The sequence below is a fragment of the Nipponia nippon genome, unplaced genomic scaffold, assembly GCF_047370975.1.
Source record: "Nipponia nippon isolate SJK-2023a ecotype South Korea unplaced genomic scaffold, ASM4737097v1 scaffold_4, whole genome shotgun sequence".
Lineage (NCBI taxonomy): Eukaryota > Metazoa > Chordata > Aves > Pelecaniformes > Threskiornithidae > Nipponia > Nipponia nippon.
Window position 1 is genome coordinate 120,023,332 of NW_028262358.1, and position 15,419 is coordinate 120,038,750.

Consider the following 15,419-nt stretch of genomic DNA (forward strand, 5'->3'; position numbering starts at 1 on the left):
AAAAGCAGCGATGGGCATCCCAGATTTCCTTCTAGGCAGCCTTACTGGGGCTTGCTTTGCATCGTGATCTCTATTTTGGGATAAGGCTCCCCTTCCTTGACCTCCTGGGAAGAGCGTGTTGTTCCCAGGTTTGGTGGCCCCGCGGGAAGGCAAAGCCCAAAGCGGGGCTCTGCAGCACTTGCACAGGAGCACGGCCAGCTGTGGAGGAAGGTCCTCTCCCTGCACATGTGACACCGTGTGCTGGTTTTGACTGGGGTAGAGTTAATTTTCTTCACAGTAGCTAGTATGGGGCTGTGTTTTGGATTTGTGCTGGAAACAGTGTTGATAACACAGAGATGTTTTCGTTATTGCTGAGCAGTGCTCACACAGAGTCAAGGCCTCTTCTGCTCCTCACCCCACCCCACCAGTGAGCAGGCTGGGGATGCACAAGAAATTGGAGGGGACATGGCTGGGACAGCTGACCCCCACTGCCCAAAGGGATATCCCACACCGTATGACGTCATGCTCAGCATATAGACGTGGGGGAAGATGAAGGAAGGGGGAGACTTCAGAGTGATGGCGTTTCTCTTCCCAGGTCACCGTTATGCGTGATGGAGCCCTGCTTTCCTGGAGATGGCTGAACACCTGCCTGCTGATGGGGAGTAGGGAGTGAATTCCTTGTTTTGCTTTGTTTCCGTGCACAGCTTTTGCTTTGCCTATTAAACTGTCTTTATCTCAGTCCACGAGTTTTCTAACTTTTACCCCTCTGATTCTCTCCCCCATCCCACCGGGGGGGAGTGAGTGAGCAGCTGTGTGGTGCTTAGCTGCTGGCTGGGGTTAAACCACGACACACGGTCTGACTTGTCCCCTCCTGGGAACAGCAGTCCTGCCACTGCTCAGGGAGGGAAGCTCTTCTTCCAGGCTCATTCCCAGGCTCCCGAAGGTTGCTGCTCCCTGCCAGCACCCTTCCAGGATTAGATATGGAGAAAGTATGGGGAGAAAAAGTCCACCTTGGCTGGGAGAAGAGCCTTCTAGCTGGATTCAAACCTCTCTGAAATTAGGAGGAAGTTTCTTGTGGGTTTCAGAAGGGTTTGGATGAAGCCCACGCTGCTGTAGAGCAAGAACACCGCTTTTTTTTCTTGTTTCTTTTTTTTTTTTTTGAGATTTTCTGTCATTCATGAGGGTCCTGTGCTCTTTGTTTTTGTGTGACACTAAAACCCTCCCTTGTTTCATCTGCCTTCAGGATGCCTCCAGAAGGTGACTGTTGGTCAACAGGCTTTCTGCAGGCTCTGGAAATCAGGTGTTTGACTGTTTTGCTCAATGGGCAACCAGCAACGTGGAGAGTCATATAATGCCTTGATTTGGGGCACCCAGAGAGGCAGAGTGTCCTGAGGGCGCTCATAAACCTTGAAGGCCCTGACTAGCCTTACCTGGGGCTTCCTCCACCCCTGCCCCCCCTCTCCTGGTCGCACGTAGGGTCCACCCTGAAGCCTCATCTCTGTTCCTGTCTCTTGGAAAGACCTTGGGCTTATGTCGCAGCCTTCCTAGTTTTGGTTCTGGTCCCATTTTTTTTCTCCTCTCCTGGGGTTTAGTTTGGAGCAGAGGAGGCTGAGGGGAGGCCTTATTGCTCTCTACAACTACCTGAAAGGAGGTTGTAGCGAGGTGGGGGTCGGTCTCTTCTCCCCAGTAACGAGTGATAGGACGAGAGGAAACGGCCTCAAGCTGCACCAGGGGAGGTTTAGGTTGGATATTAGGGAAAACTTCTTCACTGAAAGGGTGGTCAGGCACTGGCACAGGCTGCCCAGGGAAGTGGTTGAGTCCCCATCCCTGGAGGTATTTAAAAGACGTGTGGACGTGGTGCTTAGGGACATGGTTTAGTGGTGGGCTTGGCAGTGCTGGGTTAACGGTTGGACTCGATGATCTTAAGGGTCTTTTCCAACCTTAACGATTCTATGATTCCTCCTGACTGCCTGGATAGACCGGGACCTGTTTCCATCGCTTGCCATGCCTGTTGATGTGACCAGGACCCTGCTCTGCCCGAACTACTCTTACCCCGTTTTTAGGGGGGACGATGGAGATGCTAAAAGCAACACAGGGTAGAGATGGAGCAAAACCATTTCCTTCCCACTCCTACGCAGCGCTCCCACCGCTGGGGTCCCTGGCGGGCGGGAGCTGGTCCCCCTGGACGGGAGGAAGGGCAGCGATCCCGCCCAGGGCCCCCGTTTTCCATGCGCCCAACGCGGGGATGCTCGGCACAAGGCGGGGGGGGGGGGGCGCGGCGCTGCGGGGCGCTGCGCGGGGGGGGGCGCCCTTGCGCGCCGCCTTGCGCGGCCGGGTGACGCCACAAAGGGCGCCCCGCCCCGCCGCGCCGCCCCACGTGCGCGCCGCCCCGCCGCGGCAGTGCGCAGCCGGCGGCCCCGCAGGCAGGTGGGAGCGCGGCGGGCGGCAGGGCCCCCGCCCCGCCCGGCCCCGGCTCCGGCCCCGGCCCCGGCCCGCCGCCATGGGCGCCCGCCCCCCGCTCCGCCGGCCGCCGCCGGCCCCTCGCCCCGCCGCCTGAGGCAGCGCGGCTGGACGGGCAGCGCCTCGCCCGCTGCGCTGCGCGGCGGCCCCGGCCCCGGCCGCCACCATGGGGGCCGTCGCGGCGTGCGGGAGCGCCGCCGCCTTCCTCACGGTGAGTGGGTGCGGGGGGGGTGGGTGGGTGTCGGTCCGTCCCTGCGCGCTGCGCGGGTGGAGCGGCGGCGCCCGCGCAAGATCCGCGTGTGCGGGGGTGGGGAGGGGTGGGGATGCGCTGCATTCCGGGGCTGCCTGGCCGCCCCTCCGCCCGGCTGGGGGGGGTGTGTTTTGGGGGGGTTGGGGGTATGCATGTTCCGGGCTGTCCCGCCGTCCCCCCTCCGTGGCGCCGCGGGGTGTGCGGGGCTCCCCGGTGCCCACCCCGGGGGTGCTGCCGGCCCCGGCACCTGGCAGCGGGCACCGGCTGGGTGCAGCGTCCCCTGCCCCATCCTCTCCATCCCCGTTTTACCGCAGGCGGGCGAAGGGCGGCATTCTCCCCGGGGGCCTCATCCAGGGCTGCGCCGCACCCCGGGGTCTGAGCGCATCCTTTCTTCGCCCCCCTGCCCCGCTCCCAGAGCTCAGCACTGCCCTGGGGGCTGTCCGTCCATCCATCCATCCATCCATCCTCCTCAGCTGCTTTTCTTGCCGCCCTTTGGACAGGCAGCAAAACTCACCGCTGCTGCCCTGACTTAATACAGAAATGTTTTCCAGGGGGCCCACCTCCAGGTTTACCTTCCCAGGTAGGGCCCTTCCCAACCAGCGCTTTAGGGCTACCCCCCATCTTTTCGGGGAGAGACAGTAATTCGGTGTGGCAGACACATGCCGCAGCTGCTGCGGCTGGGTTGTGTAACCGAGGAGTGCACTTGCTCTTGAACTCAAGGTGGATCTTAGCAAGCTGATGCTGGCTCGACAGGAATCCGAGTAAACAAAAAATAATCTAAAGCTGGGAGAGCATTAGCTGGGAAATAGCCTCGTTGCTTTGAAGGCGAAGGGTAACTTCACACAGCAGCAGAGCAGCTGGGGTCCGTGCACGGTGCTGGCTGGGTGCTCCCGAGAGCTGGTTTCCCGCTGGGAGAGGCGAGTGCTGCTGCACGTCTGGAAGATGAGATGCTGATGGGGAGCTTGAGATATGGAGCTCCAGCTGGGATCCTGGAGGTCAGTCGGGAATGGCGGGTATAGAGGGAAGAGGGGAAAAAAAGAGTGATATAAAGGGGTAGGGAAATAAAACGGCAGTTTTGCAAAATGAAGCCGAGACTCTAAGCAAACGCGCACAGATATTGCTTGTGCACGCGTGTACTCAAACCTCTGCATGTGCTGATCGTGCGAGCAAACAAGCCGTAAGCCAAAATTCCCGTTTACTCGTGAGCTGGCAGGATGCTCCCTTGGCCACCAGCCAGGGCTTCTTCATCCGACATCTTCATCTTCGAAATTTTGGGCAACTCCCTTTTGCCCCACAAGAAGTTAATGTCTTTCCAGCCCAATGGAAGTACATTCAAATCAATAGTTGGTGGGTCTCTCACTGGTGCAACAAACTTGAATCCGCCCGGCCACTTGATTTTTGAGCGATAGCCGCTTGGCAGTGGTTGTATAAGGCTGGTGTCGGTCGTGGTTTCTCTTGCTTGATGTGGGCTTCGGGCACCCACCGGCTGCCACAAGGTAGCTTCCACCATCTCCCCCAACGCCCTCATCTCAAACCGGCGCGATGTCGCCTTGCTTTGACTCTGGGCTTTCGGGGGCCTGGGGGATTTAATCTGCTCGGAGCAAAACCGTGCCTGCCGGGGATGCTTGCGCGCTCTGGTCGGCGCTGGCTGCCGGAATAGCTGATGGGTTTTCCTTCATGGGGACCAGATGTGCTGGTGCTGCTGTTTTGGCATGCTCAGCTGCCTGCGTTTCGCTCTGGAGACGCAGTAAAGGGACTGCTGAGCAGGGTAAGCCCCGGACTCTCTGTTTCACAAACTCCAGCTGAAATAGCTGGTTGTGTTGCAAGAGGTAGAAACTTGCTTTGCTCTTCAGTGTTTTCCTCACAGGCAACGTTTTTCAGAGTGAGTAACTTGATCCTTTTTACAGTGAGCAGGGCAGGAGATGGGCTCCTCCTGTCTGCAAAGTTACCGTAAAACTTCCAGACCACTTTATTTGTGTTTCTGGGTTTGTTTTATACTATTTTTTTTTTCTCCTTTCATGTCGCAAGCAACTTCCCGGTGCTGGTTGGCGGAGGGTGCAGCTGACCTTCGGGAAGGGCGGCGGGCTGTGCAGCCCGTCCCCGACCTGTGCCAAAGCATCGCCGTGGAGCCAGCTGCCATTTCTACCAAATTCTGCTGGTTTTGCTTGGAAACGGTTCCCAGAGTATCAATTTAGCACTGTCGGTCCTTGGTCGCGTACAGCTCTCTGCTCCTGCTCTTCTCTACCGGGGTCAAGTGCCCTGTGTTTAGATGGTTTTTCTCTTTTTTCTTTTTTTTTTTTTTTTTTTTTTTAATTTTTTAGGTTTATCACTGCCTGCCCACAGGGCTGGCAGTGGGGCATTGCTGTACACAGCCCAAGACGTTGACTGCCTCGAGGTGTCACCCCATTTCAGGATACAAATGCCTGTTGATCCGTCAACTTTCTGCTGGCATGTTGACTCACCGAGTGGGTTTGGGTCCTGAATGAGCCGCTATATTCCCTGCCACGTCCCCGTGCACATGCCCGGGAAGCTTGTGGGCCCCTAAAAGCTATTTATTGTGCAAATTGCCCATCGGGTCTGTCCTGTAGCATGCAGTTATTTAAGAGGGTGATGGAGGCACGGCATAGATGGTATCATTGAGATGGAATCATCAAGCTGGGTGGTGGTAAGGTGGGTCATGCCCACGTCAGCTGCGGGGTGCTGCTGGCTCAAGGGTTGGTTTGCAGCTGAGTGTGAAGGTCCTCTCATCTGAGCCATTTCCCTGATGCGAGGAGGTGAAAATGAGACCGTTCCTCAGCCTGATTTGGTTTTCTCATACCGTTAAACCTCCACGTGTTGGAATAGGGGAAGGCAGCTGGGAAGCGCCTTTGCCCATGCGGCGCAGGGTGTCGATGCTGAGCTGGGGATGCTCTTTGGGATCGCGGCCACCCCGTCCTGCTTGACCCTTTCAGCTTCAGTGTCGAGAGCTGCTGCATTGGGCATGGAGAGCAGCACCAAAACTGCTTGAAACCAGATCTGCTCTTTAGTGTTGTCTTGCACCAATTCCTTTTTTTCTGTGTTTTTTGGTTACCCTATACACTTTCTGTGGTATTGGAGTAATGAACTGAAATCCAGTGGCTGAGCAGAGCTCACTTCATTATTCTGTTGCTTTTGCCGTTGAGACTGGGTGTATCAGCCAGATAGGTCTAGTTTTGCGTGCTGCGTGGTCAATCCTGAGGATGAGGGACCAAACCAGCAGCCACCCCTTTGTCTTGAGGATGTCCTCCTGCTCCTGGCCTTCTCTTTCAGAGATCTAAGTGGTGTTAGCCATGAAACCTGAGCAGCACGATGTTTTTAGGGACCAGAAAGACCAATCCGAATAAATAGCAGATGCTCAACGCTGCTTGGCCTTCCCCCACTGGGACTTGCTGTTGTCCCTAAGCTTGGAAGTGCATGTGCAGCTGAAGATCTGGAGACGTTCAAAAGCATCAGTGCCACTTTGCTTGAGATAGGGTTTAAAAAAAAAAAAAAAAACAGAAACAAACAGAAAACAAACCTGGTGCTGTTACGGTAGCATGGGTCCCACTGACTTTAGTTACCCAGATGAGTGATGGAAAGATGCTGGAGATGGGAAGAAAAGGGAGAGCAGGATGAGACCCGTGGCACGTGCCTGTAGCAGCGTTGTCCATGGGTTTCCTGAGGTCTGGCTTGATGCAGAGGGAGAAATTAGGATCTGAGCTGGTGGCACGCAGCTCATCCCTGGCAAGGCAGGAGAGCCGCTGCCTGTCCTGCCTCTCCCATTGGCACGGGGAGGAGGATGAGTAACGCAGGTGACCCCGCACGCAACCTCGGGAGGCCGGATCCTGCTGTGTCTGGTTTGCTAATTCAGGGTTGCGTCATGAAGATTGCGGGCGGCAGGTTTCCTTAGAGCCAGCTAAGCACTTCGTTAAATCATGTCTTAAGGGAGGGGAAAAATAAAATGCATCCTGTAAGCCTTTCCTGCTTGCCAGGGCAGCCCCGCTTTTTGTTTTAATTTGACGTGCCGTTAATTAGCCTGGCCACTGCAGGATCCTTGTCAACTCCTGCGGGCTTGCCTGCTTCTGCCTGCTCTGTAATTGCTGCTTCAGGAGGGAAAAAAAAAAAAAAAAAAAAAAAATTGAAGCATTTTGTACAAATCCCAAGCCGTAAATTATTTAGCAGGTGAAACAGAAATGTGCTGTGTGTTTCCAGGAAGCAAGAGACTGCACCAAAAATGATGCGGCGCGGCTTGCGGCTCTGCCGCGATGTGCCTTCTGCAGAGTCATGTTGTTGGGAGGCTTTTTTTTTCTTTTCCTTCTGAATATGTTCTTGCTGGCTGATAGCCCAGAATAGGTAGCAGAGCAAGAGGTGAAGGCTTGTATAACATAGCCAAGTGATTTATGTGCCTGGCTGTGCAGTTGAAAAGCGTTAGGGTCTCTGGTCTTTTTACCTTCAGTGTAGGAAAGCACCTTTGGAAATTCAAGGTAACGTTGGCTTGTTCCTTTCTCCCTCCTAACGCAGCCTGCAGCTGTTTGAAAATGTTTTTTTCTATTTGCATGTTGTATGATGTTGTGTCAGCCTTTCTTTTGATATGCCTTTTGTTCCGGGTGTCGTATCTCCGCTGGCATAACTGAATATAATCCATGGACCAGAGGTCTTCTGGAAGAAGCATCTACCCGCTTGGTAGATGGAGCTTCTCCTGGAGATGGAGCTGCCTCGATGCAAAGGGAATAAAGCCCTGGGATTGGAAATAGGTAGAGATAAACAGATTTGTAGCCATCATCTAGCCAACCTCAGCTGGGTGCAGCTCAGTGTCTAAAAACTGGAGACCTTTTACCTGTGTCTGATGCAATGAGGAACTGAGTTACAGCAGAGCTCCTCAGAGAGCTTAAAAATAGCATCAGGTTTTCTCTCCTGTTGCTAATGCATCTGGTTTAAAGTGGGTTCAGATGTGGTTGGAGGCTCGAAACACAACATCCCTTGTGGTCTCAGCAAACCTTGTGCTTGCGCAGAGTTATAAAAAATCATGAAAGGGCAGTGGGGCTGAGAAATAGTCCGGTAACGCCTGCTAGCCTGGATTTCATCCCACTTTGCGTTATTTAGAAAGGTAACTGTTTGAACAAGTGCAGATTAATAAATGCAGAGGAGGAAAGTTTTACAGGTCAGAGCTGCCACCTGCCTGTGTTTTTTGTCTTCTCGGCAAGCTCCTGGCTCATGCTGGAGCCTCTGAGCCTTGAAATGCAAAACGGGTCTGAATTTTCCTGGGGTGGCCAGGTAGCAAGTACTGCTGAAACTCAATTAGCAGTATTTACTGCCCTGGCAGGGTTGCAGTGTAAATGATGCTTAGTCTTACTGAGAAGCGTGGTGTCAAATTCAAGGAATTATAATCGTAGCTGGCGATGTGTCCGGAGAGTGTGCTGCCATCCGCACCGGTTCTCTTACACCCCAACCTCGCTGAGCTCCTTCCCCTGTGTGTAGAAACATCTCTGTGGTCCCGTGGCTCTGGGATGTGCTTCGTGACCCGGCAAGGGATCGCCAGCAGAGAGGGCTCCAGTTGCGTGCTGTTGTTGACTAATACCTCCCGTCTGTCTTCCAGCTGCTCGTGCTCCTTGGCACCGCTGACGGTGAGTCGAAGCTGACCTCCGAGCAGAATGCCATCAGCCTCTCCCCTGGCAAGTACCGCCACTTCGACCGTGCCACCAACAAAGAGCTGATTTGCGACAAATGTCCCGCAGGAACCTATGTATCTAAACATTGTACGAAGAGTACCTTAAGAGAGTGCAGCCCTTGTCCAGATGGGACCTTTACTAAGCATGAGAATGGCATAGAGCGGTGCCACCCTTGTAGAAAACCCTGTGAACTGCCAATGATTGAGAAAACTCATTGTACTGCCTTGACTGACCGCGAGTGCACTTGCCTGTCTGGTACGTTTCAGACAAACGATACCTGTGTCCCTTACACAGTGTGCCCGGTCGGCTGGGGCGTCCGCAAGAAAGGAACCGAGACAGAAGACGTTAGGTGCAAGCCGTGCCCTCGTGGTACCTTTTCTGATGTGCCTTCTAGTGTGATGAAGTGCAAAACGTACACTGACTGCTTTGGGAAAAACATGGTGGTCATCAAGCCAGGGACGAAGGAGAGCGATAACGTCTGTGGTTCTCCAGCGTCTCTTCCGAACACATCTTTGACTTTGTCAAGCACTGAAGTGGGTGAAGAGCCCTACGAAGTTCCACCAACCGCTCATCTTCCCAAAGGTAATGCCTACTGCTGAAACACAGACACGTTTTTGGTTGTGAGATTGCGTTCCTGCCTCGGTCAAGGCTGGCTTTAGGCTATTAAAGGGCAGCCTGGGCGAAAGCGTGGATGGTGCTTTTGCTTTGTGGCCGGAAGGCAGCTCCAGAGTGCATCAGGTTGCCCACAGTTGTGTTAAACCACGTTTAATAACGTTTTCACTGCGACTGCAGTTGTGATTGGACTCCTGGCTGTCCTACTGTTTGGATTGAAAGGACATCACGTTCCCCATCCTCTTTTCCCGTCTGTGTGTCATGCCGGCACAAGTCTTTGTGCATTTGTGGCAAACCTGAGCAGAGTGCAGCAGGAAAACCCTGGCAGAAGAAGGAGCTTTGCTCCACCAGACTGCTCCCTGATGGATTCGCTGCTTTTATGCCCGTGCTTTTCCTGCTGCATTTTGCCCTGTACTGAGCCAGCGTATTGGCTTGAATGGGATCCATTGCCAAAACAGCCCTCCAGGAGCCTAGGCTGTGCTGTAAATTTTTTCTTTAACCTCTAAGATTTCTGTTAGTCATCACCGGTGGGGAGAACCAGGTTGAATTCCCCATTCTCTTGTTTAATTGAAAATGATGTATCATCCCAGTCTTTAGGTAGATGCTTTAGCTGTGGCTGGTTGCAGAGGTGCTGTAGGACCCCATTTGAGGTGGTGCTTAACACTCTCAGGGAAGCAGCCTCCTTACAGTGTCTCAGATGGGGCATTTTAATTAAAAAAATGCAACTTTTTATGGCCTGAACACCTGAGTTGGTAAATAGAATAGCAGGGAAGTGTTGACAGTGGTAGACTCCCAGTCTCCCTTTGCTAGGTCTCAAAGCTTGATATGATGTTGGTGTGTCATTGGGAGAGGACGGGAGGGTGTTCCCTGAACTTTGAAATCAACTGTAGACAATTAGATAAAAGTGAAAACATTCTCCCTGTTTGTATCCTGGTCAGAGTATTTTGGGTAACCAAGTCAGAGGCAAAATCAGATTACATGTGGTTACACCCACTCTCTGGCTCACCTAGGATGAGACATGATCTTCAAAAGCAGAGTTTCCAAAGTAAGCTCTAGTTCTTGCCACAAAAGCCCTTCCTCTTTTCACCAGGCTTTGGTCATGCCACTGGCTGGGACCTGAGAGCTGTTGGTTGATATGAAAAATCACTAAAGATGGAAAGTAGCTCTTACAAAACCTGGTAGAGAGATACTAAGCCTCAAAATTTTGATGTGTTTCTAGCCCAAATACCACATTTTCCACATTTGGAATGAAACCCATGTTCATAAACCTGAGAAACCTCAAAGTTGTAGGTTTTCTGAGAAGTACTGAATGTGGGACAAACACAGATTGACAACATGCCTTTAATCACTTTGGTTTTTTTTAGATAAATTGCCACTAACCTTAACCAACAAGGGTCAATTTTATCTTGAACCTACCTCTGTAACTGTACCCATCTGTTCCCAGAGCCAAACCTCAACTTCACCTCTTCCCCTTCTCACTGCCTGGCGTTGGGTTTCTGTCTGCTGGCCAAGCAGATGCTCAGACGGGTCTTAGACTGTGACATGATGCCGTATCGTGTCTCTGGTGCCGTCACCCTGAACTCTCCTTTCCTTTCACAGGTTTGAACTCTTCAGTTCCTGATTTTGTCCCCTCTCCTGCACCACGCACATCCAGTGGCACAGCAAAGCCAGTGGGCTACTACAACGAAACCTCGGCCAACGAAACGGACGGTGCCGGTGGGACCCTCGTGGGCTCTGGTGCTGCCAGCGAGGCACAGAGCTACCGGCACAAGCAGACCAGCCAAGCACTGGAGAAGCAGCCATCGTTGGAGATGGCGGGGGGCGAGAAGTCCAGCGTCCCATACAGGCCTCCCCGACGAGGTCAGCAGAACACCCACCAGCACTTCGACATCAACGAACACTTGCCATGGATGATTGTCCTCTTCCTGCTGCTGGTCCTGGTGGTTATTGTCGTCTGCAGTGTCAGGAAGAGCTCACGGACTCTGAAGAAGGGACCCAGGCAAGATCCCAGTGCCATTGTGGAAAAAGCTATTATGAAAAAGTCCACCACCCCCACGCAGAACAGGGAGAAGTGGATCTATTACTGCAACGGGCACGGTGAGCAGTAGCGACCGGGGGCTGTAGGGGGTAGCGTCCTTTGTGCCATCCTGTGTGGTGATTTGGCGGGGCCACCACCGCATCCAGTGACTGATTGCTTTTCTGGCTTGATGGGTCTTGTAGCAAGGACAAAGCCCATATACTGCTTCCTCAGATGTTTCTTCATCCTTGGCTTCTCTCCATCCCTGTTCCCATGGTGCATCCCTACTCCTGAAGGAAGAGTTAATGGAGGGAATGTCACCTGCTCACCCCAGCTCCTCTCCTCCTTCCCACCCATCCTTGGTAGAAGGATCTTGAATGAAGCCACCTTCTTTTTTTTTTATTTTTTCCACTTTTCTGTTTTACTCTCTCCTTATTTTCTCGGTGACTCAGATGTGGGTCTGACTGTCTTTTGTGTCATCCTTTTTTCCCCTCACCCTGTCTGTTTCTGGAAGGCTGAGTCATCCTCTGCCTCTTGGCAGCGCCTCAATTTCAGGTTCTTAGTCCTAAATCCCAACTGCTGGCTTGTGTCCCCAGCCCTTCGCCTGTGCTGGAGCCAGGAAGGTTGTCCTTAAAGGTTGTGTCGTGGAGGGATACAGCTCCATGAGTGTCATGAGGTCTTCCTGGAGGTTGTGCTTTGTAGTGTTTCTGTTCTTTTGGTGGATGACTTGCTGTCAGTGTTTTGATGAGACTTTAAAGATGACCTGCTGTGGTCATTAAATTGAAATTTGTAAAAAAATCAGTGACAAATTAATGGTGGTGTGAACGTGAGCACCAAGCAGCCCTGATCTCCCTAGTAGGATGCATGGTTCTTCCTCTGCAAAGCTACGGTGGCAGTTTTGACCCACCCCCCCACCCCCCGCCCCTTATCCTGTGCAGACAGGCAGTGCTGGAGTCCTTACTTTGGGTTGAGGTTGCTCAACCTTAAACATCTGTTCACGGTTAACCTTTAGAAAAGCACATTTAACAAGGAGGGGGCCAAACAAAGAATGGATTGAAAAAAGATTGGAAGGTTTAAGAGAGATCAGTGCTTGATGAAAGTCATCCTTGAGTGCTTAAGTACAAAGCAAAGAAGGCTTTGAGTAGGGCGTCTTCTGTCATGTACTCTCTCCTCCTTCCTTCTAATTAATAGACCTCCTACACTTTGTTTGCCTTTGTTAATGCATTTATATAACCAGTAAGGTCTTGCTGGAATTAGTTTTATGCCTTCTCTTGTGTTTGTGCTGCTTATCAGTTTCCTTTTAACTCTTTTGACTTTTTGGGGTGCTGTTTCTTGAGCTTTTTTCCCTTTGCGATAACTTTTTCCAGTAACCCCTGCACTCCATTGTCCCTAAAATCTGTGGTACCCAAAGCGTGGTCCATGGGGCGATGGTGAGTGATCTGCAACAGGGTTGCAGAACCTTACTAAACATCCTTATTTGTGGGTGGTACCAGAAATACTACATGGCTTTGGCCATGGTTCATTGGCCAAAAGTGACTGGTTTTTACTAAGTTGTAGTAACTTTTTTCCCTATGATCTTAACTACCAGGTGGTTTAATTTCTCACTTTCCTATTTTTTGGAACAGCAAGTGTCCTTATCTCAGAACAGGGCCTGAATCTGAATAGGGTAGGGAGTGATTGAGTGCAGGGACCAGACCAAGTTGCTCTGACCGGGTGCGGCTCTGGTTTCTAACCTGGCGTTTCAGACCCTGTGTCAAAATGCCCACGCTGCAGCTGGCCCTTTTCCTGGAGGCCACATTAGAGCTGCCTTCGTGGGCAACGCTGTGCATTTGGTCACCAAGCATGATTCAGGTTAAAGAAACCGTGCAGCTAAGAGAAGGTGATATGTGGTGAGCAATGAGGCTATGTTAACCCATTTAGGTATAACCCCACCTCCCAGATCTTGCTGTCCTTTGGGGGACAGCATCATTCATGGGTCATCCTGTGCTTCCCAAGATGAGTTGTTCCAGTCTTCTCTGTCATCCTTTAACAGCTGAATTCATCTAGTGCATCAAATTCACAAGATATTTGCAAAGTTTTCCCCTTGTCTTGGGAAATAAGCTGGATGTAACGGCAAAAACCACACTTAGCTGACAAACTGGCCCAGTGTCTGATCAAGCTGCTCAGGTCTGGAAGTGAATTGCCCTGTTGCTCTGGGCTCCTGGCTGGGTGGTTTTGCACATCCCTCGCGGTCGTTCTTGCAATAGTCAGTTCCGTGTTGGCACGGGTGGCTTCATGACTTCCTCCTGCCGCTGAATGTCCTCAGTTGAACTTTGTGCAATGAAGGCAGACAGACAAGCGCAAGCCAGTTAATGCTTTGTCTTGCTTTTAGTGCAGCTCTGGTGTTGCCTCAGTCACGTTGCGTGAGCTGGAAGGGCCTTGCTCGTTAGTTCTTACTTGGTGGTGGTGCTCTGTCATGTCAGACGTGGAAATTGTTCTTCTCCACGTTGGTGTATAAATCCCTCTTTGGTTTTCCTATTGAAACATCTGACTCTTAAGACTGTTTACTTGAAACGAGAGAAGATGTAGTGCCATAGAGGAATTGACCTTTTATTTAATAACTGGCAGTACAGCTAAGATGTACTGCAGAGCTGCAGTGTCATGGCTTAGCTTTCTGCTGCTCCAGCAGTGTTTGTACCCAAATCACGCTTCATCCTGAAGCAGCGTTTCAGACAAGGGCGAATATAGCCAGGAACAAACTTCAGGCTGTTGCAGGGAGGAAATCTTTCCCCACCTGTGCTGCTAGCACAGATCCCTCCATAGTAGGCAGCCAGAGCAAAGCCTCCATAGATGTGAGGACCACAGCTGCTCCCCAGATCTTCAGGTGCCAGCCTGGTTTGTGGTTGCACTAGGGGGGTGGAAGGCAAGCAATTAGGTTTAAATCATCTGCTGAGGGTGAAGCTCTGGGGTCTGGTGCTGGCAGCGTGCCAACGTCCATATGACCTTCCCCCCTTGTTGGCCATGCCAACAAGGACCTGGGGTGTGTTTATTGCGGGGGCGAAGCCTGTGTACGTAGCTGTTGCGCACAGTCTCCCCCCGCTTCCTCCTAGTTTACCATCTCCTCCCTCCTAATCCTTTCAGTAAACAGCTTTAACCTTTGAAAGGGAAGACCGGGTCTGACGTAGGCACTGCAGCCTCTGCTCGAAGGAGCTGTGCTTAGTGGCTGCCCTTGCACCGGCACCCCGTGTACCTTCCGTGATGCCAGACAGGAGCACAGCTGGCATCCAAGGCTTTGCCCGTTTGGAGGATTTTATTATCAATTTTTATTACCGATATCTTTAAACCGGTCGGTTCTGGGTGACGCATGGTCAGGATGGCACCAGCACTGCTCAGTGCTGGATCAAAGACGTCTCGCTGTGATTGGGCTTCTTTCCAAACGAGGATGATTTTAGGGTGGAAGCAGTGGCTCAAATTCCTGCCTGGTTCCTGATGGTGCTTGATGTACCGAATTGCTTAAATAGTTGAGATGCGTGTGCAATTCTGAGCAGTGGTGGTTGTCATGGGGCATTTTGCTTGTCCTCATCTTCCCGTGAGCTGTTGTCTATGCCCCATGCTCTCTCTGGTCATAATACGTGCCTTAACAGCCCAAACCTAAAAATAGCAGTAGCTTTGGAGGCTGGTGTTAAAACAAGACCCGTGTCCTTAACATGGACGTGTTCCAGCCAAGACGGCAAATGACGATGATTCTCACTGGATTAAATGGTTCAGAGGTCTGGGAAGAGCTTGCAGTGACTAACAGCCTGAGTTAGCAGCCAGCCTACCTCCACGTCTGGCCTTGTGTCTGTCCCCACAGCAGGGGCTCTCCCCACAGCCCCTAGGTCTTATCTGTGCAGGATCTTGAAGGTGGAGCAGCATCGATGGTGCAGCTGTGGTTGGAGAAGCTGGACCTCTTGCTGCTTCAGCTGGCTCTTACTTTCTAGCCCTGCAGATGGAAATCCAAAGGGGAAAAGCAGTTTGCCAAAGATTTCCAAAGAAATTATCAGCGTAGTGCCTGACCGACGTGGGTACTGGGCTGATAGTGCTCTGTGGTTTTAACCTTGTATGACTACTTTCTTTTAGAAGATCAAGAACAGCCTACAGACTGGAAACACTTTATTCTAAACAATCCCTTTATCTTAGCAAATACCCATTTCATTTCTTCAGCTGGTTCCAAAGGCAAGGAATTGAGCTGGTAATAGAAATGGAGAACAGAAGCCTGTCTCTTGAACGTCTTGGAAATGCCAAATTTGGCATCAGTCTATGCCAAACATGAAGATGGGCCTGAAATCATCTCGCTGAAATTGCTGATAGTGTTGTCTTTGACTTTTACTCATTGAGTAGCAGAAGATGAAAGGCAAGAGACTCTGTAAAATGTTACATTTTGGACTAAAACCTCCTGTGTATACAAGAAGCTGCC

At 51.8% G+C, this 15,419-nt stretch overlaps 1 protein-coding gene across 3 annotated transcripts in view; it reads left to right on the plus strand.

The window, feature by feature from the left end:
- The first annotated feature begins 2,497 nt into the window (after positions 1–2,497).
- TNFRSF21 (TNF receptor superfamily member 21) overlaps positions 2,498–15,419 on the plus strand; it is a 34,282-nt gene continuing 21,360 nt past the window's right edge. For 2 of the 3 annotated variants that reach the window (XM_087776370.1, XM_087776372.1), the window contains exons 1-3: positions 3,622–3,684; positions 8,283–8,937; positions 10,567–11,064. In XM_087776370.1, the coding sequence (XP_087632496.1) occupies positions 3,637–3,684; positions 8,283–8,937; positions 10,567–11,064 (1,201 nt within the window). In that variant the 5' untranslated portion in view covers positions 3,622–3,636. Of the gene's footprint in view, positions 2,651–3,621; positions 3,685–8,282; positions 8,938–10,566; positions 11,065–15,419 lie in introns of those variants that run through there. The other variant, XM_087776371.1, reaches the window with a different exon arrangement.